Source organism: Oryctolagus cuniculus, chromosome 11 (assembly GCF_051225735.1).
Source record: "Oryctolagus cuniculus isolate XC-2025 breed Fujian yellow rabbit chromosome 11, ASM5122573v1, whole genome shotgun sequence".
Lineage (NCBI taxonomy): Eukaryota > Metazoa > Chordata > Mammalia > Lagomorpha > Leporidae > Oryctolagus > Oryctolagus cuniculus.
Genome location: NC_142877.1, coordinates 40,918,233 through 40,945,718, shown reverse-complemented (window position 1 = coordinate 40,945,718; position 27,486 = coordinate 40,918,233). Strand labels below are relative to the sequence as shown.

The 27,486-nt window shown below is 40.0% G+C and overlaps 1 protein-coding gene across 4 annotated transcripts in view; it reads right to left on the bottom strand.

Annotated features, from left to right (window-relative positions):
- MACROD2 (mono-ADP ribosylhydrolase 2) overlaps positions 1 to 27,486 on the bottom strand; it is a 2,169,899-nt gene that overhangs the window by 78,542 nt on the left and 2,063,871 nt on the right. For all 4 annotated transcript variants that reach the window (XM_051846213.3, XM_051846214.3, XM_008256366.5 and 1 more), the window contains 3 exons: positions 12,122 to 12,199; positions 791 to 865; positions 439 to 528 (listed from right to left, as the gene is read on the bottom strand). In XM_051846213.3, the coding sequence (XP_051702173.2) occupies positions 439 to 528; positions 791 to 865; positions 12,122 to 12,199 (243 nt within the window). The remainder of the gene's footprint in view (positions 1 to 438; positions 529 to 790; positions 866 to 12,121; positions 12,200 to 27,486) is intronic.

Sequence of the window (27,486 nt, the reverse complement as noted above, 5' to 3'; positions counted from 1 at the left end):
TATTCAATATTATTGTATCCTAATATTAGCAGAAAAAGTTTCCAATTTAGAAGGTTCATATAATGTGCATATTTTATATAAATTGGTTATTTAATCACTACCACATGAAGGAAGACAAAATGAAATCAATACAAAAATATTACCTTACTCGTTTCAAAGCCATTTCAGATTTTCTATGACTTCTACCCCCTCCAGTCTATAATTTTATTTCTTTTCTAGAGCTATAAATTAAGAACTTTAAACTGAACCTAAGCAGGAAAAACATCTTCACGCTATTAGAAATGAAAAGTTACAGTGTCTTTGTTTTTCTGCTTCTAGATTTTACTTTACTTTTGCAATGAGGGTCCACTGTTTGTGGATGATTTTGGTGGTTCAACCCCAAGCAGAGATCCAAAGAATCTCTGCATCTTTGATGGGTTAATTTAAAAGCACTCCTACCTTTTTCACCTTTTTCTTCTTGGTCATCTGTCAGTGGAATCACTTCTGGTTGCTCCACAATTGTGGCATCTTCTTGGTTTGATGAAAGCTCTAAATAGAAGGATACAGAGGATACCGTGGGATGTTTTAGTTGGCACCGTTGAGAAAACAGTGACTATAGCACAAATAGTCAAAGTTCCCTTTGACAAAGGAGAACACTATTGTCATCCTCCAGTAATCATTACCTAACACACACACGCACACACACGCACACACACACACAAACACGTGTGCCAGCCACACAGTTTATTCAGAAGTCATGGTTTATAGTTTCATCTCATTCTCTGATAACAATATATTCTGGTTTCAATACCTTCTGTTTCCATACACGAGCTCTGGGATTCTGTCTCAATTTTTATTTCATTCTTCGTTGAATCATTCTCTTGCCCTGTTAAGAACAGCAATGGAAAAATAGAAGAAATGTGATATGCCTGACTATTGCTCTATTCTGAGTTTTACAAAAAGCAAAACTTTCAGAAACCATGCTTCAATCATGCATGGAGAGATAGAAGATGGTCCTGAACCAAAGCGAAGGGCAAATAGATGAGTTTTCAAACCTTCAAATTCATATCAATTATTTTGTGAGAAGTGTTCAGAAAAAGAATCTTTTCTTTGAACTGATCAGTAGAATTGGTATTTAGATTATCAATGTACTGGATATGAGTGGACACACCCTGGAAGTTTTGAAAATGTAAAATAATTTCGGGGCTGTATGGGATAACTACATTTAATTTCCTTTTACTATATATTTATTTCCCACATTGAGGATTCAAAAAAAAAAATTAAAGCACTCTTCCATTATACAGCATAAAAATCTTGACTAACATGAGTATACAGGGATTGCACGGCATTATAGCTCAACTCTTCTCTTAAGACACCTATTAGATATAGTCAAGGTCAGGAGAGAATTCAGCCAACTCTTGATTACTCTGAGGCTGATTATCTAGTAATGGCTTTTCTCCCACAACCCCTGGCTTCTCCCCCATCCTCCCCTGTAGAGTTTTGAACATTTAAGTGCTCATTAATAAAGGAAATTGAAATCGGCCCATTTTGCCTTATGCTAATGAAAGACGTTGTGCTTAGGATATTTAACTGTTCAAAGAAAAACTCGAGAGCTAGGGCTAGTTATAATCACGAAGGGGATGCAGAGGATTGGGCTCTTTGCCCGGGTGCATGTGTGCAGGAGATAGTATTGTTACTCCAAACTGTCCCTACTTCTTCCTGCAAGAGGGCTATATATTTTCTCTAGCTGGTCCCTGTGGGACAAGTATAGGTTCTCTCCCCATGGACAGTAGGCTTGTCCATGTGACTTGCTTTAGAGAATGGCACTGGGACAGACATTATGCTCATTGCATTTGAGCAGAACCTTTAAGACCCATTGCATGCTTCCTTCAATCCTTTGTTCGTGATAGAGAATGCTACTTCAGCCTAGATCCTGGAATAAAAACAGGTGGAGCAGAATGGAGCAGAGCCGAGCAGAGACTAAGCAAACCTTTGTTATTGAAAGTCAGTGAGACTTTGGAGATTGTCTGTCACTGCAGCCATATTGACTCACATTCCCTCATCTTCAAGCTTTCCCTTTGGCATAACTGTTCTTAAACCACTCACGGCCCTACTTCTACTTGATCCAGATGGGGAAAAAGAAATATTTTATACCATTCATTTCTCCTGAGCTCAATCTTAATCAAAGAATCTGGTAAAATAATTAAAACTACAGCATATTTATTTATCTGATCATTGAAGGTGGAATCCTCAAGCTGTCTGTGACAATTTTTTTTAGTCTTACAACAAAATGCCAAGTCGTGATGAGTTTGCAAACGGTGTTTCTTTTCTCACGTTCCATTCTCCCGCCCCCTTTCCTCATTCAGGGAAGCATCATCTGTCTCTTGGGTCTTTGTTTTTGTCTCTTGTAGTAGAGTCTGTGAATTGCTAGCAGAAACCTCTTTTCAAACATGGATTTGATGAAGAGCTTTCCCCTGCTTGTAATTCCCATTTATTCAATTCTTTGCCATTGCTACTCAAAGTATGGCCCGTAGACAGGTAAAGTTGGACTGACTTGGGAGCTTTTAAAAATGTGGAATTCCAGGCCTCATTCCAGACCTGTAGAATCAGAGCCTGAATTTTAACCAGATCTCCATCTGATTTGTATATACATAAAAGCTTGAGCAGCATTGGCCTAGAGGATATAAATGTATCTGCAAATTATTGATCCCATAAAAAATGCCAGACTTTGCCTAGACACTTCATATACATTATCTCTAATCATCCCATTACCCTTGAAAAATAAGTATTATGATCCCCATTCTGCTTTCAAAATTTATAACTAGGTATGCTACAAATCCCTTTTTGCTTTCTCTTTTGCTGGGGAATATTATTATCTTGCCCTTTAACTATTTACATGAAAGTCTACCTTGCATATAGTACAATGTGTGAATCATAAGTGTACAGCTTGATGACTGTTTGCATATGCACACATGTCTTCCTGTGTGATCAATATCCAGATCAAAACAGCTCTAGCACCAGTCTTTCTCTTGTCAGTATCCCCAACATGTGTGACTTTGACATTCATATTTATGGAGCATACAGTATATGCTCTTTTATATCTTACTCTATCCCGTCTATGAGATTAATCCCAGTTGCTGAATACATTGCTTGTTCAACCTTTTTCATGGATACTTTGTCACTGTCTGAATACAGTGTGCCATATGAGCATTGAACAGACTTCAGTTTGGGGCTATTATGAGTAATAGTGATAAAAACATTCTTGTACATATCTTTTTGTCTTTTTTTTAAAGATTTTTTTGTTTATTTATTTGATAGGTAGAATTACAAACAAAGAGAGGGAGAGACAGAGAGAAAGGGCTTCTATCCACAGGTTCACTCCTCCAGTGGCTGCAACAGAAGTGAAATCACATCCTTATCACTTTTGTGTACTTTGCAGAGTGATGACAATTGTCCTACCATCACTCATTCTACAATGTACTGAGTGTCACTAAATCATGGCTATGTCAGGTGCTGGGAATAGTTCTTAAGTAAGATAAAGAACTGGGGCTGTGGCTGTGGCATAGCTGGTAAAGCCTCCACCTGCAGTGCCAGCATCCCACACGGGCGGCTGTTCAAGACCCAGCTACTCCACTTCTGATCTAGCTCTCTGCTATGGCCTGGGAAAGCAGTAGAAGATGGCCCAAGTCCTTGGGCCCCTGCACCTATGTGGGAGTCCTGGAAGAAGCTCCTGGCTCCTGGCTTCAGATTGTGGCAGTTCCAGCTGTTGCACCCAATTGGTGAGTGAACCAATGGATGGAAGACCTCTACCTCTCTTTGCCTCTCTTTCTCTGTGTAACTTTGACTTTCAAATAAGGAAATAAATAATAGTTATAGGGATACAGACATTAAATGTGGAGAGACTTCTTTCTTATGAGCTGTGAAACAGAAATGGTCACAAGGAATGGGGTTGATGACATTGACCTTATTTCTGATAAAAGTATAGCTGCATGGTTTGTATCTGAGATCATCTCTAGAGAAATCCTAGATGGACACAAAAATGGCTGGATGGAGAGGATTCTTTTATGAATCACAATGATAGTAGAAGGAATATTTTCAACATGTTTTGGCAAACATCTTACCCGGATAACTCCAAAAAGGAAATTTAAAAATAGAAACAAGCAAATAATACTAAAGGAAATACTTTAAAAGTATACTCATAACACAGGAATATAGGGGCCAGCGTTGTGGCATAATGGGTTAAGCCAACTGCCTACAATGCTGGCATCCCACATGGGCACCAGTTCAAGTCCTGGCTGCTCCACTTCTGATCCAGCTCCCTGATAATGTGCCTGGGAATGTAGTGGAAGATGGCCCAAGTGTTTGGGCCCCTGCATCCACACAGGAGATCCGGATGAAGCTTCTGGCTCCTGGCTTTGACCTGAACCAGCCATGGCCATTGCAGCTATTTGGGGAATGAAACAAAGGATGGGAGATCTCTCTGTCTTCTGCCTCTCTCTCTCTAACTCTACTTTTCAAATTCATTAAATAAAAAAAAATATAGAAAGTTTACAAGGACATATAAGAACATTTGGATAAAAAATGAATTAAGCAGGAAATTGAGATAATATGTGGAAAAAAAGCTACAATGCCAAAACCACAATGATGGTAATAACCACTGCAATGGACTCATAAAGAGAATAAATACTATAAACAAATTAACATTACACATATCAAACTTTTGAATGAAAATACACTAAGAAATCAAAGGTAGTAAGTAAAATGAAATGATGAAATGCAAAATAATGATAGATAATATAGAAGAGAAAACAGCAACAGAATTTCTAATATAAGAAGGTAGAGGTCTAAGCAACAGTATTTGATCTACATGATGCAACCATTAAATAACATTTTATGAAATTAAAAATACTGTAGAAGTTAGCATATAATTTCATTTTATTTAATTATACATTCCAAGCTGGCAATGTGGTATAATGTATAAAGCTACCACCTGCAATGCCCACATCCCATATGGGTGCCTCCCTGGCTGCTCTATTTCCAGTCCAGCTCTCTGCTAATGGCCTGGGAAAAGCTGTGCAAGATGGCCCTGGTGTTAGAGCCCTGACACCCATCTTGGACACTGGGATGAAGCTCCTGGTTCCTGGGTTTGGCATGGCCCAGACCTGGCCATTGCGACCATTTGGGGAGTGAACTAGCAGATGGAAAGTCTTTCCTCTCTCTCTCCCCCTCTGTTATCTCTCTTTCTGTAACTCTGGCTTTCAAATAAATAAACAAATCTTAAAAAAATTACAATCAATGTATATTTATGTTACTGGGGAATATTGATAAATACAAATACTGAAAAATTGTACCTCAGATGGTAACACTGAATATTTTTGAATGGTAGATGAAATTTCAATGTATAGGATTTTATTTTAGTAACAAGTATTTTTGTTTTATAAAAATTGTATATTCCACAATTTAATAATTCCAGTGAAAACATTAAAAATAAATTCCATCAATGATATCATAGAAGAAAAACTTCTAGCTAAAAGGTGTGTGTGTGTGTGTATGAGTGTGTGTATATGCATGTAGTCAAATGCAATTACTTTGAGTCCATAACCTATTTGTACTCTAAGTCACTTGAGAAATACAACTTTTAGGTGACTTTTAAAAAAATACTCCTCTTTTTTGTCTCTGGCCAAATCATCCAGCATTCCCTGTGGTCCCTATAATGCCAACCTATTCACAATTTTCTAAATGCATTATTTTATTTTTTATATTCACTTATTTATATATATATATATAAACTAATATATATAATACATAACTAATATATGTATATATTCCCAGTGGCTGAAATAACCTATTCTTTCTTACATAGTGCAGTTCTCCTCATTTTTCAAAGGAAAGCCATCACTTTATTGTACAGTGTTCTCTGAATTGAGTTCCTTTTTTCATTGGTCAATTTATTATCCTCCTTATCACAGTTCAATATAGTTGTGTGCTTTTCATATTAGATTGTATGCATTACAGAGAGAGGAATTTTATTTATGCATATCCTCCTTGACAGTTGTTAAAATAAGGACACATCAATAAATGTCTACTGATTGGCCCTATGATCTAATACTCACCAAAGTTTACCAACACTCATTAGAGATTCTTAAAGTACTTTCTCTTTCATCCTTTAACAACAATATGATTACGGTGTGCTGCTTAGTACTCCATATGCCATATTTATTGCAAAGAACCCAGGAATGAGAATAAAGATAATTAGATGTTTTAGGGAAACCACAACTTCCTTGGGTTTCAATTTCATCATTTATGGAATTAAATTTATGGAAATCAAAAGCCAAGGGAAAGATCATATCACACTGGAGGATCCGAGCATCCTCCAATCAGCACACCAGGGACATTTAACTCCTGAACTGTGATCCAGCTTTGTCTGCATTCCTATGTGTCCCCTAGTCCCAGTGCTCCACCTGATACGTTTTCAGAAGAATTCACTCATGAATGGGAAGACTGTAATTCAACAGGGCCCAGGGCACTGCTGATGAGGTGGTGTTGCTTGAGGTGGCAACCTGAGGCTGTTGATGAATGCGAAGGGTTTTATGAGCCTTCACATTTCACCTGGAGGATGGAAGAGTTTTCCAAAGTTCTCGGGAAGTGTTTCTCTCCCTTGCCCTGTTTTCTTGCTTCTACTCCTGATCTGATCACCTGTGTGCTTTATACATTTTGGCAATGTTTTCTTGCACTACAAATACACACATTTTCTTTTCTGCCAATTTTCTGAAATAAAGTCAGTAAAAAATGTGGGAAGGAAATGAAGTGCCCAGGTTTGGAATTCAAGAATGCCATGTTTGCTCATTCCGGAGCCTAGCCAGGATTTGGCCTATCACATGAAGATAAGGGGTGCGTGAGCTTCTGGCCCAGCGATCAGGGCTGCCTTGTGTCCATCAGGACTCTGGCTCTCCCACCATCCCTGCACTTCACCACCCATCCGCTTCTCGCTTCTCGGCTGGGTGCACTCAGCACACAGTCCATCCTGCTTTCTTGGCCCCATGGGGGCAAGCTTTATGTTTGCCTCTCTACATTCCAGCTAGTTGAATTCCCCACTCTGTCCTTTGCTTTAATCCCTCCCCACAGAGGAAACAAAAGCACACAAAGGATTCCACGGTTTAAATATATATTTTTTTTCTTGCAGTGAACTCAATCATCCTTACTAATGGGAGGGTACCATTAGAACAGATAATCCAAAATCCATTCACTTTTCTTTAGAAAGAGATCACGGGATTGTTTCTAGGACCCCTGGTAATTAAGTTTGGCTCAAGCCAACACTTTAGCTTTAGTTAATTTGCATAAAAATTGGTCTTGGGACATCAGCCTGGAATTACGCATTTCTGGGGGATAAGCCTAAACTCATTTTGTAAATGGACTACTGTTGAAAAAAGCAACAACCATATAGTTTTACTGTTTTCAGGTTATTAAATGCTCACATTTTCATAAGAACCAAGACTTTCTTTCTTTGGTCCTTATCTAAAAGAGATAATGGAAATGGTTTATTTTTGTTAAATTTGAAAGTTGATTGCTGCTGATTTTCAAAATTTTACTTTTCCCATGTCCCCAAATATCTCAAATTAAGAGTAAAATTTAAATCTAAATTAGTATGGATTTGATTATCTACTAGATACATTTGGTTTTATCTTAAGGCCAGAAAACTTACTTGCCTAGTATAAGCTATTTTTTCTTATATTGGAGTTACAAAAGAAATGCAATTTTCTTATAGATAGACTTAAAATCCACAAAAGTATTGACAATTATGGATACTTTTACAATTCCAGGATGGTCACTTTTAACACTGTGAGTTGTCATCTCTATGTGAATGACACACATCCATAGATATGCAAATAAATGAATATATCCTGGAAATGAAACATTTCTACACTTCGATTCCTGCTTTTTCATTTCATATTTTTATCAGCATCATCAATTGCCGCCATAATTTCTTTAGAAATCTTATTTTGGAAAGGTGCATAATATTCTAAATTTCTGGCTGTGTCTTGATTGTTTTCTGTCGGTAAGCACAATGTTGCAATGATCAGTTTTGTGATTAGATCTCTCCCTCTTCTTGGTGAATGCTACTTCACAATAAATTCCTGAAGCATGAACAAAGTATGAACATTGACTAATTTTAGATTTTGCCAAAATTGCTAGTAAAGAGATTATATCCGGTAGTCTCAAACTATGTGTGTGTGTGTGTGTCTTTGGAAACCCTACTCCTACCGATTTTATACATTTTCGATTCTACTAAACTTATCTGCTATTCAAAAATACGTACTTCAGTCTTGTTTTATTTACATTTCTTTAATAATAAAGGTATGGGACGTCTTTTCATATTTATAATGAATGTATTTCTGCTCTTGTGAATTATAATAATTGAATCCTTTGTCCATTTTTCTCTTAAGCTGTTTAATTTTTTCTCAGGGCTTTAATAAGAAAAATGAACTCTTTTGTTCCTTAGGTGAGAATATTTTCCCCAGTTTTCTTTATAAGTAGATTATAATTTTTATTTACTATGTCACTGTATATTCAGATTTAGTCATTTGCCTCTTTCTGACACACAATGATGTACACCTACACACATAGAGTACAGATGCACATGTGTACGTCTGTACTTTATAACACCTGTTCTACACATGCTTTAAAAAGCAAACTTTCTTCTCTAAAATTAGATTTCATGTTTTAATACACTTTGGGCTCACAGAAAAATTGAAAAGCACAGAGGCATCCATATGGCCTCTCACTCCACAGAAGCACTGTCTCCCGTATTATCAAGTTTCCCCTCATCAGAGTTCTACGATGAACCCTCATTGTCATGCTATTATTTCCCACAATTAATAGCTTATGTTAGGGCTCATTCTTTTTTTTTTTTTTTTTAAGATTTATTTGTTTATTTGAAAGGCAAAGTTACAGAGGCAGAGGTAGGCAGAGAGAGAGGTCTTCCATCCAATGGTTCACTCCCCAGATGGCTGCAAAGGCCAGAGCTGTGCTGATCTGAACCCAGGAGCCAGAAGACTCCTCCAGGTCTCCAATGCGGGTGCAGAGGCCTAAGATCTTGAGCCATCTTCCACTCTTTCACTGCTTTCCCAGGACATAGCAGAGAGCTGCACTGGAAGTGGAACAACCGAGACCTGAACCGGTGTCCATATGGGATGCTGGCACTGCAGGCAGCAGCTTTACCCGCTATGCCACAGTGCCAGCCCCAAGGGCTCGCTCTTGATTCTGTGTATTCTCTGGCTTTTGACAAATGTCCAACAACATATCCCCAGCACTATGAGTCTCATGTGAATTATTTTAACTCTGCTAAAAATCCTCTGTGCTCTTCTTACCTGTCACTCCTCTTCAGCCCATGAAAATGGATCTTTGTGTTGTTTCCATAGTTTTGACTTTTCTAGCATGTCATATAATTGGAATCACATAAGATGCAGTCTTTTCAGTTTGGATTCTTTTACTTAGTAATGTACATTTAAGTTTCCTCCATCTCTAAGTAGCTTGATAGCTCATTTCATTTTAGTGCTGAGTTTTATAACCTTTGGTTCTTTAACTCTAGTATTTTTATAGTTCATTTTTCATTTCATCTTTGCTCCTCTTGGAATTTATGTTGGTATAAGGAATGAGATAGGGATTCAGCTTATTTTTCCAAATGGCCAACCGGTTGTCTTAATGCCATTTATTGAGTCATCTATCTTTGCAATGTCAGCCAGAATATATACTGCAATCCAGATCCACTTGGGTCTATTTCTAAACTCTTTAGTCTATTTCATTGATCAGCCTGTCTATTCTTGCAGCAGGATTACCCTGCTAATCACATTTTTCAAACATTCCATGTCATTTTTAGTCTATTCATTCTGTCACTGACGGATAATATTCTATGTATGAATTCCCCATTGCATTTCCAACAGGTTTTTATTTGTATTGCACCTTGTCATATCATCTGACACATTGCTAATATATTTAATTAGAGATTTTTTTTCAATAAAAATGACCAAGTCCCAAGTCTTTCTCAGTGGAGACTTTTGGCCAGTATTATAACTACAGATATTCTAAAGTAGTTTTTCATGCTTACTATGGATGTTCATTTCCCAAATATACCTTTTTCTAAACTTCTACTTTTTAAACCTCTATAATTTTATTGCATTTAACTCTATTGGAATTGTTTTTACACTTAATAAAGTAACCTAATTACACTTACTGTCATAACTACTTGCTTGTGCTTCTGTCATCTTATTTGGTACACTATGCTTTGTTACACTGCTAGTTTATTTTTTAATGTGCTCCACCGAATTTATTCTTATGTTATGATGTTTTGGTGAAATTTAGAAAGCAAGATATCTCTTTTTAATCCTACTGGAATTTAATTCCATTTATGATTACCACATAATTTTTAAATGATATCTTTTTTTTAATATTTTTTTGACAGGCAGAGTGGACAGTGAGAGAGAGAGACAGAGAGAAAGGTCTTCCTTTGCCGTTGGTTCACCCTCCAGTGGCCGCCACGGCTGGCACGCTGTGGCCAGCGCACCGCACTGATCCAATGGCAGGAGCCAGGTACTTATCCTGGTCTCCCATGGGGTGCAGGGCCCAAGCACTTGGGCCATCCTCCACTGCCTTCCCCGGCCACAGCAGAGAGCTGGCCTGGAAGAGGGGCAACCGGGACAGAATCCGGCACCCCGACCGGGACTAGAACCCGGTGTGTCGGCGCTGCAGGCGGAGGATTAGCCTAGTGAGCTGCGGCGCCGGCCCTCAATGATATCTTTAAAGGTCACATATTGGCAGAATCCACAGCACAGGAGGAGTTTTGTTTTAGTTCTGAGTTTGCCTTTAAGGAAGTTAGTCTTAGGTCTCTCTTTCTGAGATCCATCCACATTTTCGCATGTAGTTGTAGTTTCTGATGAGAAATTTCATCCTTCCAACTGTTCATTTCTCAGTCTTATTTTATGCTCCTTTCTAAATTTATTGTTTCTGCACAGGTCTCCTGTTAGTTTATTCAAAAAGGATACCTGGGTAGCATATTTTCTTAATCTTTGCATTCCAGAGAAAATACGACTCTCGATTTGGTGAATGAATAGTAATTTTGCTAATTTTAGAAAGCCTGTTTTAGTGCTTTGGAAATGTTGCCCTAATTCAATTGTGGTGATGTTGCTTATAATTTGATTTTGACTTTCTTCTGTATTAAAAGCCTTTCTTTATCACTGATCTTCAAAAATTCCATGGGGTTATGTTGGTTTTATTTTCATTTGAATCTGCATTATCTTTGCTTATAAATATTATGTGTACTCTTATGTTTTGGGCAGAGAAATTGTTTGCATTAGGAAAACATTTTTTTTTGTTACTTTTCTGAAGGTTACTTCATTCGTGTTTATTCTGTTCTCCCTTCTTGGTATTCCAAGCCTATGTAGATTTCATTCCCTGGGTTTATTTTCCATGTGTCTCCTTTCATTCTCATTGTTATGTATTCATTTCAGTAGCTGCAAATACAATGCTTATGGAATTCATGCAGCAAACTAAATAATAATAACAGCAAACTAAATAATAATAATAACAGCAAACTAAATAAATGAAGCCAAACCTGTACAAAAATAATGAGTGATGACTATCTTGGAGAACAAAAGCCTTATCTAAAGATGGCAACTATAGGGCAGGAGTCTGGTATAGCTGTTAAGCCATTACTTGCAATGTCTACACTCTCTTATCAGAGTACCTGGGCTTGAGTGCCTGTTCCACTTGCAATACAACCATCCTGCTAAGGCAGACTGTGGGAGGCAGCAGACTTGGCTCTAAGAGTTGGGTTCCTGCCATCTGTTTGGGAGATATGGATTGACTTCCCAGCTTCTAGCTTTGGCCTGGTCCAGCCTCGGCTGTTGTGGACACTTAGGAAATGAACCAGCTGAGGGGCGCTCTCTGCCTATGTGTCTGTTTCTGTCTCTTTGCTTTCCAAAAAAACATAATTAAATAAAAAGATGACAGCTACCAATCAGTTGGCATTCAACACTAGCAAAATATTATTGGAATTCAGTTTTCTCCAGAAAGTGTTAAATTTTTAAAATGTAATATTCTCCAGCAGGAAATAAAAAAAGAATTGAAAAATGATCTCACAACTCACCACTGGGATGCTCGTGGTCACACACAGAATGATCTGTTATTTCATTGTCTTTTGTGATGTTTTCATCCTTTGCAGAATCTAAAAACAAACAAGCAAAATCTTGAGTCAGCAATTTTAACAGGGAATTAGAGCAGCTTCCTGCATCAGGGGGATAGATTTATGTTTGAAAGAACAGACTTTAATTTTAGAAATAACCACTAGACAGCTTAAACACTTTTATCAGTAAATAAGCTCTTCTTGAAGTACAGCATAAAATATCTGTACAAAGCATACAAAGGCAGAGATAGAGTTGGAACACCTTATTGTGATGAAGAAAATATAAGCAAACTTTATGCATTGTAACAGTCTTAAAATTGTGGGAAAGGATATGAAAGGGAGGCAGAATAGAGAAGATTAAGGGCATATCTAATTTTAAGGTTTTTCCTGCTTCTTTATTTGTGATTGCTCACATATGGGATCTTTGAGACCTTGGAAAAGTAAGACCTAGAGTTTTGAAATCTAGTGGTCTTTCTCTGGAACCATACTGGTTGAACAAGAGTGATGAGGGAATGCAAACTTTCTGTTTTCTGTAACATCATTCCCTCCTTCATACAGCACAGGTCAATGTCAAATCAGCATACATTCATCTTTTGTATTCTAAAATTTCTTTTCAAGAAATGACATAGTGAAGAACCTTAAAAATCAAACCAAGATGGAGTGACTTAAGCTAACACTATTAAAAACAAGAAGTTACCTTTGCCCCAAATAAAAAATTAAAGTTTAAAAATTACAGCCCTAAACTTTTTCCCCCAAAGCTAAAATTAGGTGCAGCTATAAAAATAAGGGACCCTATGCTTAGCTAGCTGCGACACTTGTGCCTGGCTGTGCTAAGACCTAACCCAGTTTGTATGCCTCCTAATACTCAAATAACGGTGTGGGAAGCAGGACCCCGCTCTCCCACAAGGGGAACAAAGGGAGCGAGACGTCACCCCCTACCCCCAGGGTGAACAAGATGACACTGGCAGGGAAAGGAACTATTAAAGAAGTAAACAACAAAATGGCGACGAGGTGCATGCCTCCCATGTGATCCCATAGCTGATTGGATAGAAGACGCATGCCCTTCACATGATCAGCTCGCGGATTGGACTGCTGTGTGTATGGACTCTATAGTGCTTTTTTTTTTTTTTTTGACAGGCAGAGCGGACAGTGAGAGAGAGACAGAGAGAGAAAGGTCTTCCTTTGCCGTTGGTTCACCCTCCAATGGCCGCCGCTGCAGCCGGCGCACCGCGCTGATCCGATGGCAGGAGCCAGGATCCAGGTGCTTTTCCTGGTCTCCCATGGGGTGCAGGGCCCAAGCACCTGGGCCATCCTCCACTGCACTCCCTGGCCATAGCAGAGAGCTGGCCTGGAAGAGGGGCAACCGGGACAGAATCCGGCGCCCCAACCGGGACTAGAACCCGGTGTGCCGGCGCCGCTAGGCGGAGGATTAGCCTATTGAGCCACGGCGCCGGCCTTCTATAGTGCTTTTGATTGGTCGCTGCGGGTATATAAACCGTGTGGCTTTGTGCTGGGGGTGCTCTCTGGACTCCTGAGTTCAGGAGGCCCGTCTGCGCAGACGCCAAATAAATCCTCTTGCTTTTGCATCAGCTGGTCTGGAGTCTGAGTCTTTGGGGTGTGCCTCTCGACGTGTTAGCATCCTCACTCCGAAGGTCTAACAATAGCTACAATAATGCCATGATTATGGACTTTTGCAAAACTAGAGTTCCTTCTGATTGAAAATGAAAGTCTCTCTGGAGGTTCCTTTAAAAGACATTGAGGGGCAGGCACTGTGGCGTAGCTGGTAAAGCCGCCAGCTGCCTGCAGTGCCAGCATCCCATATGGGTACTGGTTCTAGTCCCAGTTGCTCCACTTCCGATCCAGGTCTCTGCTGTGGCCAGGGAAAGCATTGGAAGATGGCCCAAGTCCTTGGGCCCCGGTTCTCACGTGGGATACCAGGAAGAAGCTCCTGGCTCCTTGTGGCCAACTGGGGAGTGAACCAGCGGATGGAAAACCTCTTGCTCTATCTCTCCTTCTCTCTCTGTGTAACTCCAAATTTCAAAGAAATAAATAATTCTTAAAAAAATCAGGTGTTGAAAGAGGGGGCCAGCATTGTGGAGAAGCAGGTTAAGTCACTGCTTGTGATGTCACAGTGTCAATTTGAGTCCCGTATGCCCTCGCTTTGATCCAGCTTCCAGTTGATGTGTCTGTGAAAGCAACAGCAGATGGCTGGACCCACATGTCTGGGCCCCCATCACCAACGGGAGAGACCCAGATGGACTTCCTGCCTCCCAGCCTCAGCCTAGCCCAGACCTGGCTACTGAAGCCATTTGGGGGGTCAACCAGCAGATAGTATAGATCTCTCTCTCCTTTTCTCTCTGTTGTTTTGTCTTTCAAATACATACATACATACATACATCTTTACCAAAAAAGCCCAAAAGACATTGAAAGAGCCTTTTAAAAAGGTCACTAGGAGGACAAATGGGGCCAATTCTATGTCAACACAGTCCCTGATACTGAAGACCCAATAGAATGAAATATCAAATCTCTGCCATCACGGAATTTACCATTCAGTAGATTTCTCTCTTTTCCTTCCTTCCTTCCTTTCTTCCTCCCTCCCTCCCTCCTTTTCTCTTTCTCTCTCTTTCTTTCTTTCTGGAATAATCTAAAGATTTCTAAAAGCCACATGCTACTCTTGTCAACATAAGGCCTTAGAAGTGAGGATGGTAGGATGAAATCTTTATTACTTACAAATTGATTCTCTACTGAGTTTGTATATCTCACTTGAGTTCTAACTTCCTAACAGAGCTGAATCAGATGGACTCTGAAGTAATTCATCCTTACTCTATTTCCCTCTGCTTCTCTCCCCCTCCCTCCCTAAGGCATCCTCAATACTGGGAGATAACTTTGAACAATATGATTTGTTGGTAATATTATGAAAAAGTTTATTTCTTGAAACCGCCATGAGCAATATTTGATGGGCACGTGAGAAACCTGGGTAGTTAACATATGATTCAGATTTAATAATCACCGAAGCAAGTGTATACCCGAAGTTGTGGTTTTAATTAACTGCAAATAATTCCCCCAAGGCAAATGTTTAATTATCTGCACTGCTTCTTATTTCTTTCTGAGACTAACAATAAGTTTAAAAGTCCAAATTTTGAAGCAAAACCGAGCAAAGCCACATTTTCCAAACTTCTGTCTCGTTCATATCAAATTATTTTAAACCAGATCCCATTAAAATATGCCTTTTCTCGGGCCGGTGCCATGGCTCACTTAGTTAATCCTCCGCCTGCGGCACTGGCATCCCATATGGGTACTGGTTCTAGTCCCGGTTGCTCCTCTTCCAGTCCAGCTCTCTGCTGTGGCCTGGGAAGGCAATGGAGGATGGCCCAAGTGATTGGGCCCTGCACCCGCATGGGAGACCAGGAGGAAGCACCTGGATCCTGGCTTCGGATCTGCACAGTGCGTCTACCTTAGTGGCCATTTTGGGGGTGAACCAACGGAAGACCTTTCTCTCTGTTTCTCTCTCTTACTGTCTAACTCTGCCTGTCAAATAAAAAAAAATGCCTTTTCTAGGGGTGAGTGCTGAGCCTAGCTGTTAAGACACAAGTTAAGATTGTTGCAATACTCATCAGAGGACCTGGCTTTGAGTCCTGGCTCTGGCTCCTGATTCCAGCTTTCTGTTACTGTACATCCTGGGAGGTAGCATTGATGGCTCAAGTAATTGGATTCCACCACCCATCTGGGAGATCCAGATTGCATTCTGGGTTCCTGGTTCCAGCCCTGGCCCAGCCCTTGCCCAGTTCTGGCACAGTGCTGGCTGAGACCTCGTCATTGTGGGCATTTGGGGAGTGAACCAGCAGATGAGATCTCTTTCTCTCTCTCCCTCTCTACACAAACACACACACACACACACACACACACGTTAAACATTAAGTTAACTGAATTAAATATGATAATGATAAAAGACAAGGCAAGTAGCTAGTTTAGGGCCAGGAGTTGGATGTCATTCCTCCCATTCCCCATGTAATCTTATCTTCCCATCTGTCAATCAAATGACCACTACCCAGGATGTACCTTCCTGACCACTCCCCTTTCCGAGTTCATAAGAAGCTTGGCAACAAGGACTGGAGCTCTCCCTTCCCATGAACACTGAAGAGCATGGCTCTGTGTGTGTGTATGTGTGTGTGGGTGTATACATATATATATATGTATATGTATGTATGTATGTATATATGTATGTATATATATATAAATTTGCCTCTCAAATAAATACAAAAATACAAGCCTTTAGGGCTGGCATTGTGGCATAGTGGGTAAATCCACTGCCTGCTGTGCCGGCATTCCATATGGACACAGGTTCGAGTCCCGGCTGCTCCACTTCCAATCCAGATCTCAGCTATGGCCTAGAAAAGCAGCAGAAGATGGCCCAAGTGCTTGGGCCCCTGCACCCACTTGGGAGACCAAGAAGAAACTCCTGGCTTCAGATGGGCCCAGATCCAACTGTTGCGGACCATTGGGGAGTGAACCAGCGATGGAAGCCCTCTCTCTCTGCCTCTCCTCTCTCTGTGTAACTCTGACTTTCAAATAAATAAATAAATCTTTTCTTTTTAAAAAAAGCCTTTTTAATTTGGGAGCTAATGTGTAAATTGAAAAAAATCTTTGGACTACTTTTATCCATAATAAACAATTATTGAAAAAGATAGTTATATATGTCAGGCTAGATTTTAAATTTGAAAATGTTTTAGTTTTATTTGTTTAGAGAAAATGTTATAGTTTTATATATAGTCTTGTGCAACACTTATTTCTCTCAACATTAATATTTTAAGATTATCCAAAATTTTATATGTATGTAAAATATATTCATTTACACTGAACAATAATTCATTGTTCTTTCTCACTTAAATAGCATTGTATTTCTGAGCCAAATACTATATAAGTAATGTCTTTTTTGTTGTTGTCAAAGGTTTATTTATTTGAAAGGCAGAGTGATGGAAAGAGAGAGACAGAGATCTTCCATCTGCTGGTTTACTCGCCAAATGCCTACAGTATCTGGGATTGGGCAAGGCCACATGCAGGAACCTGGAGGACCATCTAGGTCTTCCACATGGGTGGCAGGAAGCCAAGTATTTGGGCCATTATCTTCTACTTCCTGGGCCCATTGGCAGGAAGATGGATTGGAAGCAGAGTAGCTGAGGCTTTAAGTGGCATACTCAGATACAGGTTGTAGGTATCTTAAGTGACAACTGAACCCACTGCGCTACAACTCCTACCCCAAGAAATATCTTTCTTTTTTTTTTTTTCTTTTTTTTTTTTTTTTTTTTGACAGGCAGAGTGGACAGTGAGAGAGAGAGACAGAGAGAAAGGTCTTCCTTTGCCGTTGGTTCACCCTCCAATGGCCGCCGCGGCCGGCGCGCTGCGGCCGGCGCACCGCGCTGATCCGATGGCAGGAGCCAGGAGCCAGGTGCTTTTCCTGGTCTCCCATGGGGTGCAGGGCCCAAGCACCTGGGCCATCCTCCACTGCACTCCCTGGCCACAGCAGAGGGCTGGCCTGGAAGAGGGGCCACCGGGACAGAATCCGGCGCCCCAACCGGGACTAGAACCCGGTGTGCCGGCGCCGCTAGGCGGAGGATTAGCCTAGTGAGCCGCGGCGCCGGCCATCTTTCAAAGATGACTTACACTGAGTTCACAATTTATGAATTGCTTTAATATTGCCAAGGCAACTTCTGAGTTTACATGCTCTATATATGCTCTACATGGTCTTATGCAAGATGTTTAAAACATTTTATTGAACTCAAGACTGCATCAATTGTAATTTGCACTATTATTAATGCTAATACATTATAATACATTATCAATTCTAAGATGTATCTTAATTTTAGAAATAGAATGCTTGAAAGCATGCATCCCAGAAATAGACTATTTAAGGATGTGCTCTATATAAGCACAGTTTTTATTTACATGATGGCAGGGATCTCAAATCAACAAACCCACAAACTGCCTCTTCTGCAGAAATGGTTCTACCTTCATATTCAATGACAAAATAGGATAAAAAGTCTAAATCCATGACAGCATTCACAAATAACCAGATAGCTATGCAAGACTGTTCCCACTGAAGGGCTATCTGAATTTCTATTCTCCAAACTTTAGCAAGACTGGATTGGATACTAGACGTTTTAAATAATGTGTAGTATTACATCACAGTTAGTTGTAGGCTGGAAATGGCAGTATAGTTCTTCTATTTGAGGTAATGAAAGCTGCACTGTATACAAGGGTAATTCAAAAAGCTCACAGAGAGGGCTGGCATTGTGGCATTATGGGTTAAGCAGCTGCTTGGGATGCTGGCCTCCCATGTCGGGTTCGAGTTCCTGCAACTCTGCTTCTGGTCTCACTCCCAGTTAATGTCCTAGGGGAAGCAGTAGATGATGGCCTAAGTGCTTGAGCCCCTGCCACCCATATGGTAGACTCAGATGGAGTTCCAGATTCCTGGCTTCAGCCTGGCTTAGCTCAGGTCATTGTGGCCATTTGGGGGGAATGAACTGGTGGATGGAAGCTGTCTCTCTGTAGCTCCCTCTCTGTCATTCTGCCATTCAAATAAATAAATAATTCATGGAAAAATTGAATTAAGAAATGCATTTAGTTTGGTGCAGAATATTTTGAAATCCATGCATTGTTTCTTCATGATATACATTTTGGATTTAAAATTTTTGTGTAGCAAAATCAATACTTTTTAGTTCAATATCTATGAACTTTTTATAGTATCTTCCTATGGATACAATGACATTATTTATAACAAGAGAAAGAGAAAACATATCCATTTGTTATGATCTGAATGCTTGTGTTTCCTTCATGGATCCACATGCAGAAATCCTAACCCCAAGGTGATGGCATGTGGGAGCCTGGTGGATAGGATTAGTGTCCATACACAAGAGGCCTGAAAGAACATTCTTACCTCTTTCTCCATGGACACAGTGAGCATAATGGTATTTCAAAAACTTTATGGAAAATGGAATTAAAACACAGGCTTATTTTGGTGTGAGAAAAGTCAAAATCCATGAATAGTTTTTTACTAATAAGCATTTTCCATGAACTTTCTAAATATCCCTCCCATGAATCAGAAAGTAGGTACACTAAATTCACTGGAACTTTGATCTTGGGTTTCCCAGCCTACAGAACTGTGAGAAATTAAATTCTGTTTTTTTTTTTTTTTTTTTTTTTTTTTGTAATACCCAATTTATGGTATTTTATTGTAAGCACATAGACTAAGACATCAGTTTATAAGGTTGCTAGGTGGGCTTCCTATTTCTATACAAGTTCTATAAACTATCATGAAAAATGTAGTTGTATATACAGAATTCTCCCAGCACCTTAGATTTGCATTTTATTTAATTTCAAAAAGCAGCGCTCAAAATATGTAAAATAGTTATCACTTAGTTCTGAGATTCAGTCAATGTTATTTTAATAGCAGAGAACAGGAATTAAATTTATATGTAGATTCTGACTTTCAACATCTTTAAGGTCAATGTCATATTTAAAGAATTTTTTCAAATGCAAATATTAGATCAAATATTCAAGCCAAAGGTCTATAGATAGATGTGCTTTTAAGATTAATAAGAATAAAAAAGAAACACTTTCATAAATTAAAGAACCCTCATTTAAAAAGTTGAAAAAGGTTTAAAAGAATATTTAAAATAGATTAAAATAAAATGAAAAATCCCATAAAACAGAAATTTCAAAAAGTAGGTCATTTTTAATGCAGTTACATATATCTACATTGAAGAGTCCACATACAGAGTTATGATGACAAATGATGAAACGATTGAATTTTTTATAAGCAAGTCTAAACTATAAATCAAAATAACTACTATCTCTAAGATGTTCCCTTGGAACAAAAGTTCTGTACCTAGGGAATCCCTGAGTATACCCTGGGGATTTACAAACCCTTTGGAAAGATACACAAAATGCATATATATTTGCATGGGTTCATACTTCTGGGAGGTGATGGTTTCCTGTATATTGTCACAGATATCCATAACCCCAGCAAGACTAAAAGTAATATAAAAACTTATATCCCACCACCTGTGACACTGCCATTTACAACAGCTTTTTAGTATGATTTCTGAGTAATCAGCTCTTGAACTTCACAGCCACTCCATATCAAAGATGGCAAATCTTTTTTTTAAAGATTTATTTATGGTTTTGAAAGGTAGAGTTACAGAAAGAGAGAGAGAGAGAGAGAGAGAGAGAGAGGGATCTTCCATCCCCTGGTTCACTTCCCAAATGCTGCAAAAAACAGGGCTGGACCAGGCCGAAACCAGGAGCCAGGAGCTTCCTCCAGGTCTCCCACATGGGTGTAGGGGCCCAATGACATGGGACATCTTCTGCTGCTTTCCCAGGCATATTAGCAGGGAGCTGGATTGGAAGTGGAGCAGCCAGGACTCAAAGTGATGCCCACATGGGATGCCAGTGCTTCAAGTATTGACTTCACTCACTGTACTACACTGCTGGCCCCAAAGATGGCAAATCTTGAATTTTAAAGGGAGATTTTACTTGAAGAAACAGGAAAAAAAAAAGTGTATTTAATGAATGAGGAGAGCAATGTCGCTTGCAAACAATATTTTGTACCAGAAGTGAAAATAAAGTATGAAACAGAAAGAGGTTCTAAGCCAGAAGTTCCCCCAAAATGCATCCAGTAAGAGAAGCAGCCCCTGAATATTGTTAAGAGTGGTAGCAGGTGGTCGTTTTGACATGGGTGTCTGAACAAAATAAATGCTATACACAAAAATCTACACAAAAATTTTCATTCTCCATTATGTGTAAATATCTAGAAATGAGTACCAGAGTTCTTTGCAACAGTCGTACAGGAACACAATCACCTGGATTTCCCTTGATTCCTGTAAACCGATTTGATTATACCATAGAGAAAGTATTTATCCTGGCATGCTTGTTCAAATCTCTGGTTTATTATATGAAGCAATTAGGACAAAGCATTTTTTCCCTCCATCTGAACACTGTGCTTATGCATGGTACAGTCTGTGCAATCAATTTTACGGCCTCCATGAAACTGCAGCTCCTATTCCTATCCATAGGAAAAAAAATACCTCCTGCAGTACAGCCCCTGAGTATTCAGATGTCAATGCTTGGTCCCAGTGACGCTGGACATAAAAGGATAAACTCTATTTACCTGAGAGGTACTAGGTGCACAGACAGGACGTGGCTCTGGGTTTTGGGAGGCCCAGCTGAGCTATGGTTGGTCATTTGTCTTCATTATGCTCTCATTAACCCCTATGACAAGGTGGTCAATTACTCCCAGAGGAATGGAGTTGAGGCACTAACAGTCTTCGAGGCATGGCTGGGATAAACTACCATCATGGACAACTAACCTGGTTTCTCTTAGAAAACACATTCCAAGTTCCAAAGAGTTAACTTTGGTAAATCAGCTGGAGCATTCCTACACTGCAAGCGATACTCTTCTGCAGGCTGTTATTGAAAATATGAGCAAATAAGAAAATGGATAATTAGGGTGGGATGGAAGCTATCTGGGGGCTGTGATTCAGGATGTGGAACTGCTAGTTTCATACTTCAAGGGAGATCCACCCACCATTTTCCCCCAGGTGATCTAAGAAACCTCACAAAGCTAATTTGCCAAATGGCTTAAATAATCTCTTTGTTCCAAACAATAGTTTCCTGTCAATATTCCCAGTCTTCCTTCTTACCCAGGTACTCAGGTGGGACAGGTCAGCCTGAGATTTTTCCAGTGTATTTACAGAACAAAGATCAATAGTGAAGGAAGAGCCGTGGCGTGCCACCGGGGACACACTGGCCATCTTTAACTCAGCGACCCAACAAAGAATCATCACATTGTAAAACAGAACAGCTGGATATGAAGCCTGGTTGGACCATGGTGAAAAAGGAAATGCTTAATTACCCTTTCCATCAACTTAATTTTTCCCCTTTGGCAGTGTAAACAAAGGCAAATCTGCTCTTATTTTTGGTTGTCTGTGTCCTGGCTGCTTCAGTATCCTTGACCTCCTCCTGATGCTTTTCTGATTTTGCCTCTCTTTATATACAAACCCTTACATGGCAGGCTCTCTTGACCCCTTTATAAAACAAACAACAAAAAAAGTGACCAGGCTGTAGGCATTAAAAATAACTATGATTCTAAGTATGAAAAGCCTTGAAATTCCGTTAAATAGTTCACCTATGTCACAAGATACATTGTACAACATGGGATATACAGTTAATAATAACACTGTACTGTATACAGCTCTCGCTATCTATCTATATATATGTGTATATATATATATATATATATATATGCAGGGGATTTGTTCCTGGGCCCTCAGTGGTTACTGAAAGCAATGGATGCTCAAGGCCCTTATATAAAATGGGGACAGTATTTTCATCCTCCTGTATACTTCAAATCATCTTGAGATTACTTATAATAATTGACACAATGTAACTTCTGAGTAAAGAGCTGTGAAACTGTATTGTTCAGGGAACCATGACAAGAAGAAAAGTATGTACGTGTTAAGTACAGACACAGTATTTTTTTCCAAATATTTTTTATCACAGTTGGTTGAATTCATGGATGTGGAACCCTCAAATTGGGAGGTCCAAACGTACTTGTAAATTGCTAGGTGAGTAGATTTCAAGTGTTACCACAAAAACATGGTAAGTATATAAGGTAATGCACATATTAGCAGCTTGAGTTAGCCATTCCACAATATGTACACACTAAAGTTATTCAAGAAGTTCACGGGGAAATGTGTAGTAGGAAAAAACTATGCATGGATTTCAACCATTCCATGCCAACATAAACATATTTAGATTTTTAAAAATTTATTTTCATTTTTTAAAATTTCAAAGTGAGACACAGAGAGAGAGAGAGAGAGAGAATGAGAGAGATCGATCCAGAGAAAGATCTTCCACCTGTGGTTCCACTCTTCAAATGTCCACAGTTGCCAGGGTTGGGCCACACTGAAGCCTGAAGCCTGAACTCAGTCTGGGTGTAGCCTGTGGGTGGCGGGAATCAAAGCTCCTGAGCCCTCAGTGTTGCCTCCTAGAGTATCAGGAGGGAACAGGAATGGGAAGCAGAGCTGCAACTCACACCAAGTATGGGTATGGGACATGGACATCTCAGGCTGCTGTATCAAATGCCTGCTCCCAGATACATATATTCAGTTTTTCGGAGAATTTGTTGAAGTATCCTCATGGTACAAATCATTCCTGTTGTGTATATATATGCAGATATAACACTTCTTTACCCTTTGATTTATTCTGATCTGACAATAAGAGTTTATTATGACTGTGTGATTGTAAGTCCCTTTCTCATAGGAGAAATGGTAACAGTTTTTGCAGCCCTCATGAGCAAAACTGCTGTCTGGCAGCAGGTCACTAGTTAGCACTACTTAGTTCTTTTATTGCAAGGAGAAACTGAGGCAGCAGACAGAATTTAGGCCTGGATTTAACTGTGGGCCCTGGGTGGTTTTCTGTCAGGTACCTGCAGAGTGTGGTTGTGAGGCCGGATACTCTTGCTGCTAAGATCCCTAGATTTCAAAGATTAAGCCTATAAGGACTATGTCATAACCTAACCTGTTGGATCATGACATCATTTTCCCCGAATGATAAAAAAGCCAAAGTTTGGAGACTAAAAATGAGCATCTGTACTTTTTCTTGAGAGTTACTAATTCAAAGTGAGCTTCAAAGCCCTGGCTAATGTCTCCTGAACACCTGTTTGTTCTTACACCTTGCAGTCCATCAAGCTGAGAAAACAATAGAGTTCTAATCAGGAGTCTCCAGCTTCCCATGTGCTTGATTTTTGCAGTTCATTTTTCTTCAACTTTCCCCCAAGCCATTGCATGCAATTCTAAAAATACAGGTGGGTGCACAGGAGTTCATTAAGCAAATCTACCACAATCTAGTTTAATAAATACTGCTTTCATTGTTGGACATTCACATTGACTCTCATTTTTGGCCGCTCTGAAAGAACCCCACATTGGTGTAGTGGATGTCTGAAGGTTGAATTCATTGCTCTTTCCTCTCTTACTCCTATTATCACACTCTCACCTCTGACATCCGGACAGGATGGATCTCTCTGGAGCTGGAGGAGCCAGAATTGAAACAGCCCATATCAGCTAAGCCTGCAGCACACATGCCTGTCTCATGTCTGTTTGCATGAAGCTGGGGCTGCAACAAATGGTTTCAGTAGATGAGCTGCTTTCTGGGGCCATGACCTGGGGCATTTTTGCCTGGGATGGTCAAGGCAAGAAGTACCCGGGGGTCAATGTCCAAATCCTGGTTCTCAAAGGATTCGGACGATAAACACTGCAGTTTCTTCACCCAGCAGGGAGACATTCTAAATGCATTCTACATGTCTCTTGTGAACATGGAGCCCCAGTTCCTTTGGCAGTATCCAAATCATCAGTATCCTCCATTGATTATCATCCCTTCCATATCAGATATCCTCACGCCTCACCACGCTTCTGGGACCACCTTCCAAACAAACCACCTGAACACTGTTCTTGTGTCAGGATTTATTTTGGGGGAGCCCAAACTAAGACAGTCAAGTACCAAAATGTGAATGCCCAACCTGTGCATACTCACTTGGCGTCTGGTGTACACTCTGTTACTCCCTTATACAAATGCTCTCTTTAGTTAGGACCTTTGGGAGAGTGCCTGCCACCTAACTAGGGGATGCTGGGGAAAGATGTCGCCGGGCTTCGCATGGGTACCCTGACAGCCGAGCTTCAGATGACTGGAGAGGGATAGGCCCTGGGCAACTACCTCAGATTGGACAATAGCCATCAAGGTGGCCTGACACCAGGAGGGAAATACTCCACCCACCAGGAGATGAATCACATTAGATTATGATGGAAGGAATTCAGTAGTTCCTTCAGTGGCTCTGTTGAGGTTGTTGAGTCTCTAACAACCTCAGAACAACCTCAGAATTGCTCAGACAACAGTCGTCTCCTCATTCATCTACCTCTTGGGTAAGGGAATAGTCTCCTCACTCCCTGACTGTTACAGCAACAGCAGCAATTGAATGGGACTTAAAGAGTCTCACTCACTTTGTTGTTCTTTCAAGTTCATTATCTCATTTTAATCTCTCTGTATATATATACTTCAAACATTTATAAAAGATTTTTACAAATATTATTTTAAGAAACTCGATATTAGTTTAGACCCATTTTAAACCATATTCTCCTTTGATTTCAAAAGTACAATGCTCTCCTAAAATTTATACACAGGTTGAAAAAATACCAGACCAATAAACTCAGAGAAAGTTAAAGAGCATAACAGTTGGTCGTGCAGAATAGAACAAGTTCAATAAATTTCATTTTCAAATATGACCCCAGTGGTAGAAAAAAAATCCAGTGACATTTGATATTACAGGAAATGTGGTGTGTGTAGAGGTATTTATAGATTAGAACAACATTTTACCTCATAAACCGAGAAAAATGTGTAAAACAAAATACTGTAAGATGTTATGAGGGCCTTGGTTTTGTTTCAATTTGCTACTATCTTATAGTAGGTTTAGCTATGATCCTAGGAATAGTTAAATAAGTTTTCCATGCAATGACTGAATTGGTCTGTTTAAACTGTCATAATAAAACATCTCAGACTTGATGACTTAAAGAATTCACATTTATTTCTCAAAGTTCTGGAGACTGGGAAGCCCATGACCAAGGTTCTAGACAATTTGGTTTCTAGTGAGGGCCAATATCCAGCTTGCAGATGGCAGCCTTCTGGTTGTGATCTCACATACCATTTCCTCAGCGTGTGTGTGTGTGTGTGTGTGTGCGTCTTGGAGAGAAAGAGATCTCACTCTCTTCTCCTTTTGTGAACATGAATCCCACCATGAGGGCCTCCGCTAAGCAGAATTACTTAACAAAGGACTCATCTCCAAATACCATTTTGCATTGGGGTTAGGTGTGAATTTCAGGGAGGACTCGAACATTCTGTCCATAACACTGGCATCCATTCGTGCGTTTGGGCTACTTGAATGATTTACAGCTTTTGAATATGACCTACTCAAACCAAGTTTTCTGCTACACATTGGAACAGAATCCCAAAATAGATTTAGAAATGGAATCTTCCTATACTGTGAGCTTCTCCTTGCCTATTCTAGTTCCCTGGGATCACATTTTCATTGATTTTTAAACTTCATCAAGTAGTTAGTATTTGTACAACATGGATAAAATAGTGATAAGGGAGTCTTGAGTGAGACTCAACACATTTTTTTGGCATTGGTATTGGCCAATAAGAATGAACATGTCCACAGCATTGGAACAAAGCCCTGAAGCTGCTCTGCCATTCCTGACATGGCAGGGTGGTGGTGGAAAGGGTTATTTGCAAAAAGGAGAGGTATGTTATTGTTTGTCAGATACTGTATATGTATTTTAATATTTTAAAAATATTTACAGCAGTGCCCAGTTGTACTGGTGAGATATCAGTTGTTTTTCATAGAAAAAATCTATTAATGAATTTTTCCAAAAGATAACAAGAGTAGTTTATTAAGCAACAGCTGCTGTTGTTTTTTTTTTTATTTTTATTTTTGACAGGCAAAGTGGATAGTGAGAGAGAGAGAGACAGAGAGAAAGGTTTTCCTTTTGCCGTTGGTTCACCCTCCAGTGGCTGCCACGGCTGGCACGCTGTGGCTGGCGTACCACGCTGATCCGATGGCAGGAGCCAGGTACTTATCCTGGTCTCCCATGGGGTGCAGGGCCCAAGCACTTGGGCCATCCTCCACTGCCTTCCCGGGCCACAGCAGAGAGCTGGCCTGGAAGGGGGGCAACTGGGACAGAATCCGGCGCCCCGACCGGGACTAGAACCCGGTGTGCCGGTGCCGCTAGGTGGAGGATTAGCCTATTGAGCCGCGGTGCTGGCCTGCTGTTGTTTTAGATATTGATGAAAAGAGTGAATAGTTACCCTAAGAGTCCACAGTGCAAAGACTGGATAATCCTCAAGCACACATTTTGTGATCACCTCTTGTTTTGTAGTCTTTACCTGATGAAGCATGATTGCAAATGGAATCAGCAAAAACTTTTGCTGCTTTTGTCTGGAGCCCCATGTGTCTTTATTCTACTGCTCCCTACATCACACGGAGAAACTGTCTTAGTCACTGAAGCTGATGACCACCATGTTGGAAGATAAAAGGAGACCAGGTAACACCATCTGTTCCAAACCATCCACCCTGCCCTCTCAACTCCAGGGCAGTATTTCCTTTTTGGTAATTTCAACAGCTGTCTCTGGGGACTTTGCAGATGTCTTTGGAAGGATCCCACTTGAAGCTATTGAGTGCAACCACTTAATAATCAAGTGCTAGGGTTTGGTTTGAAGGCAGC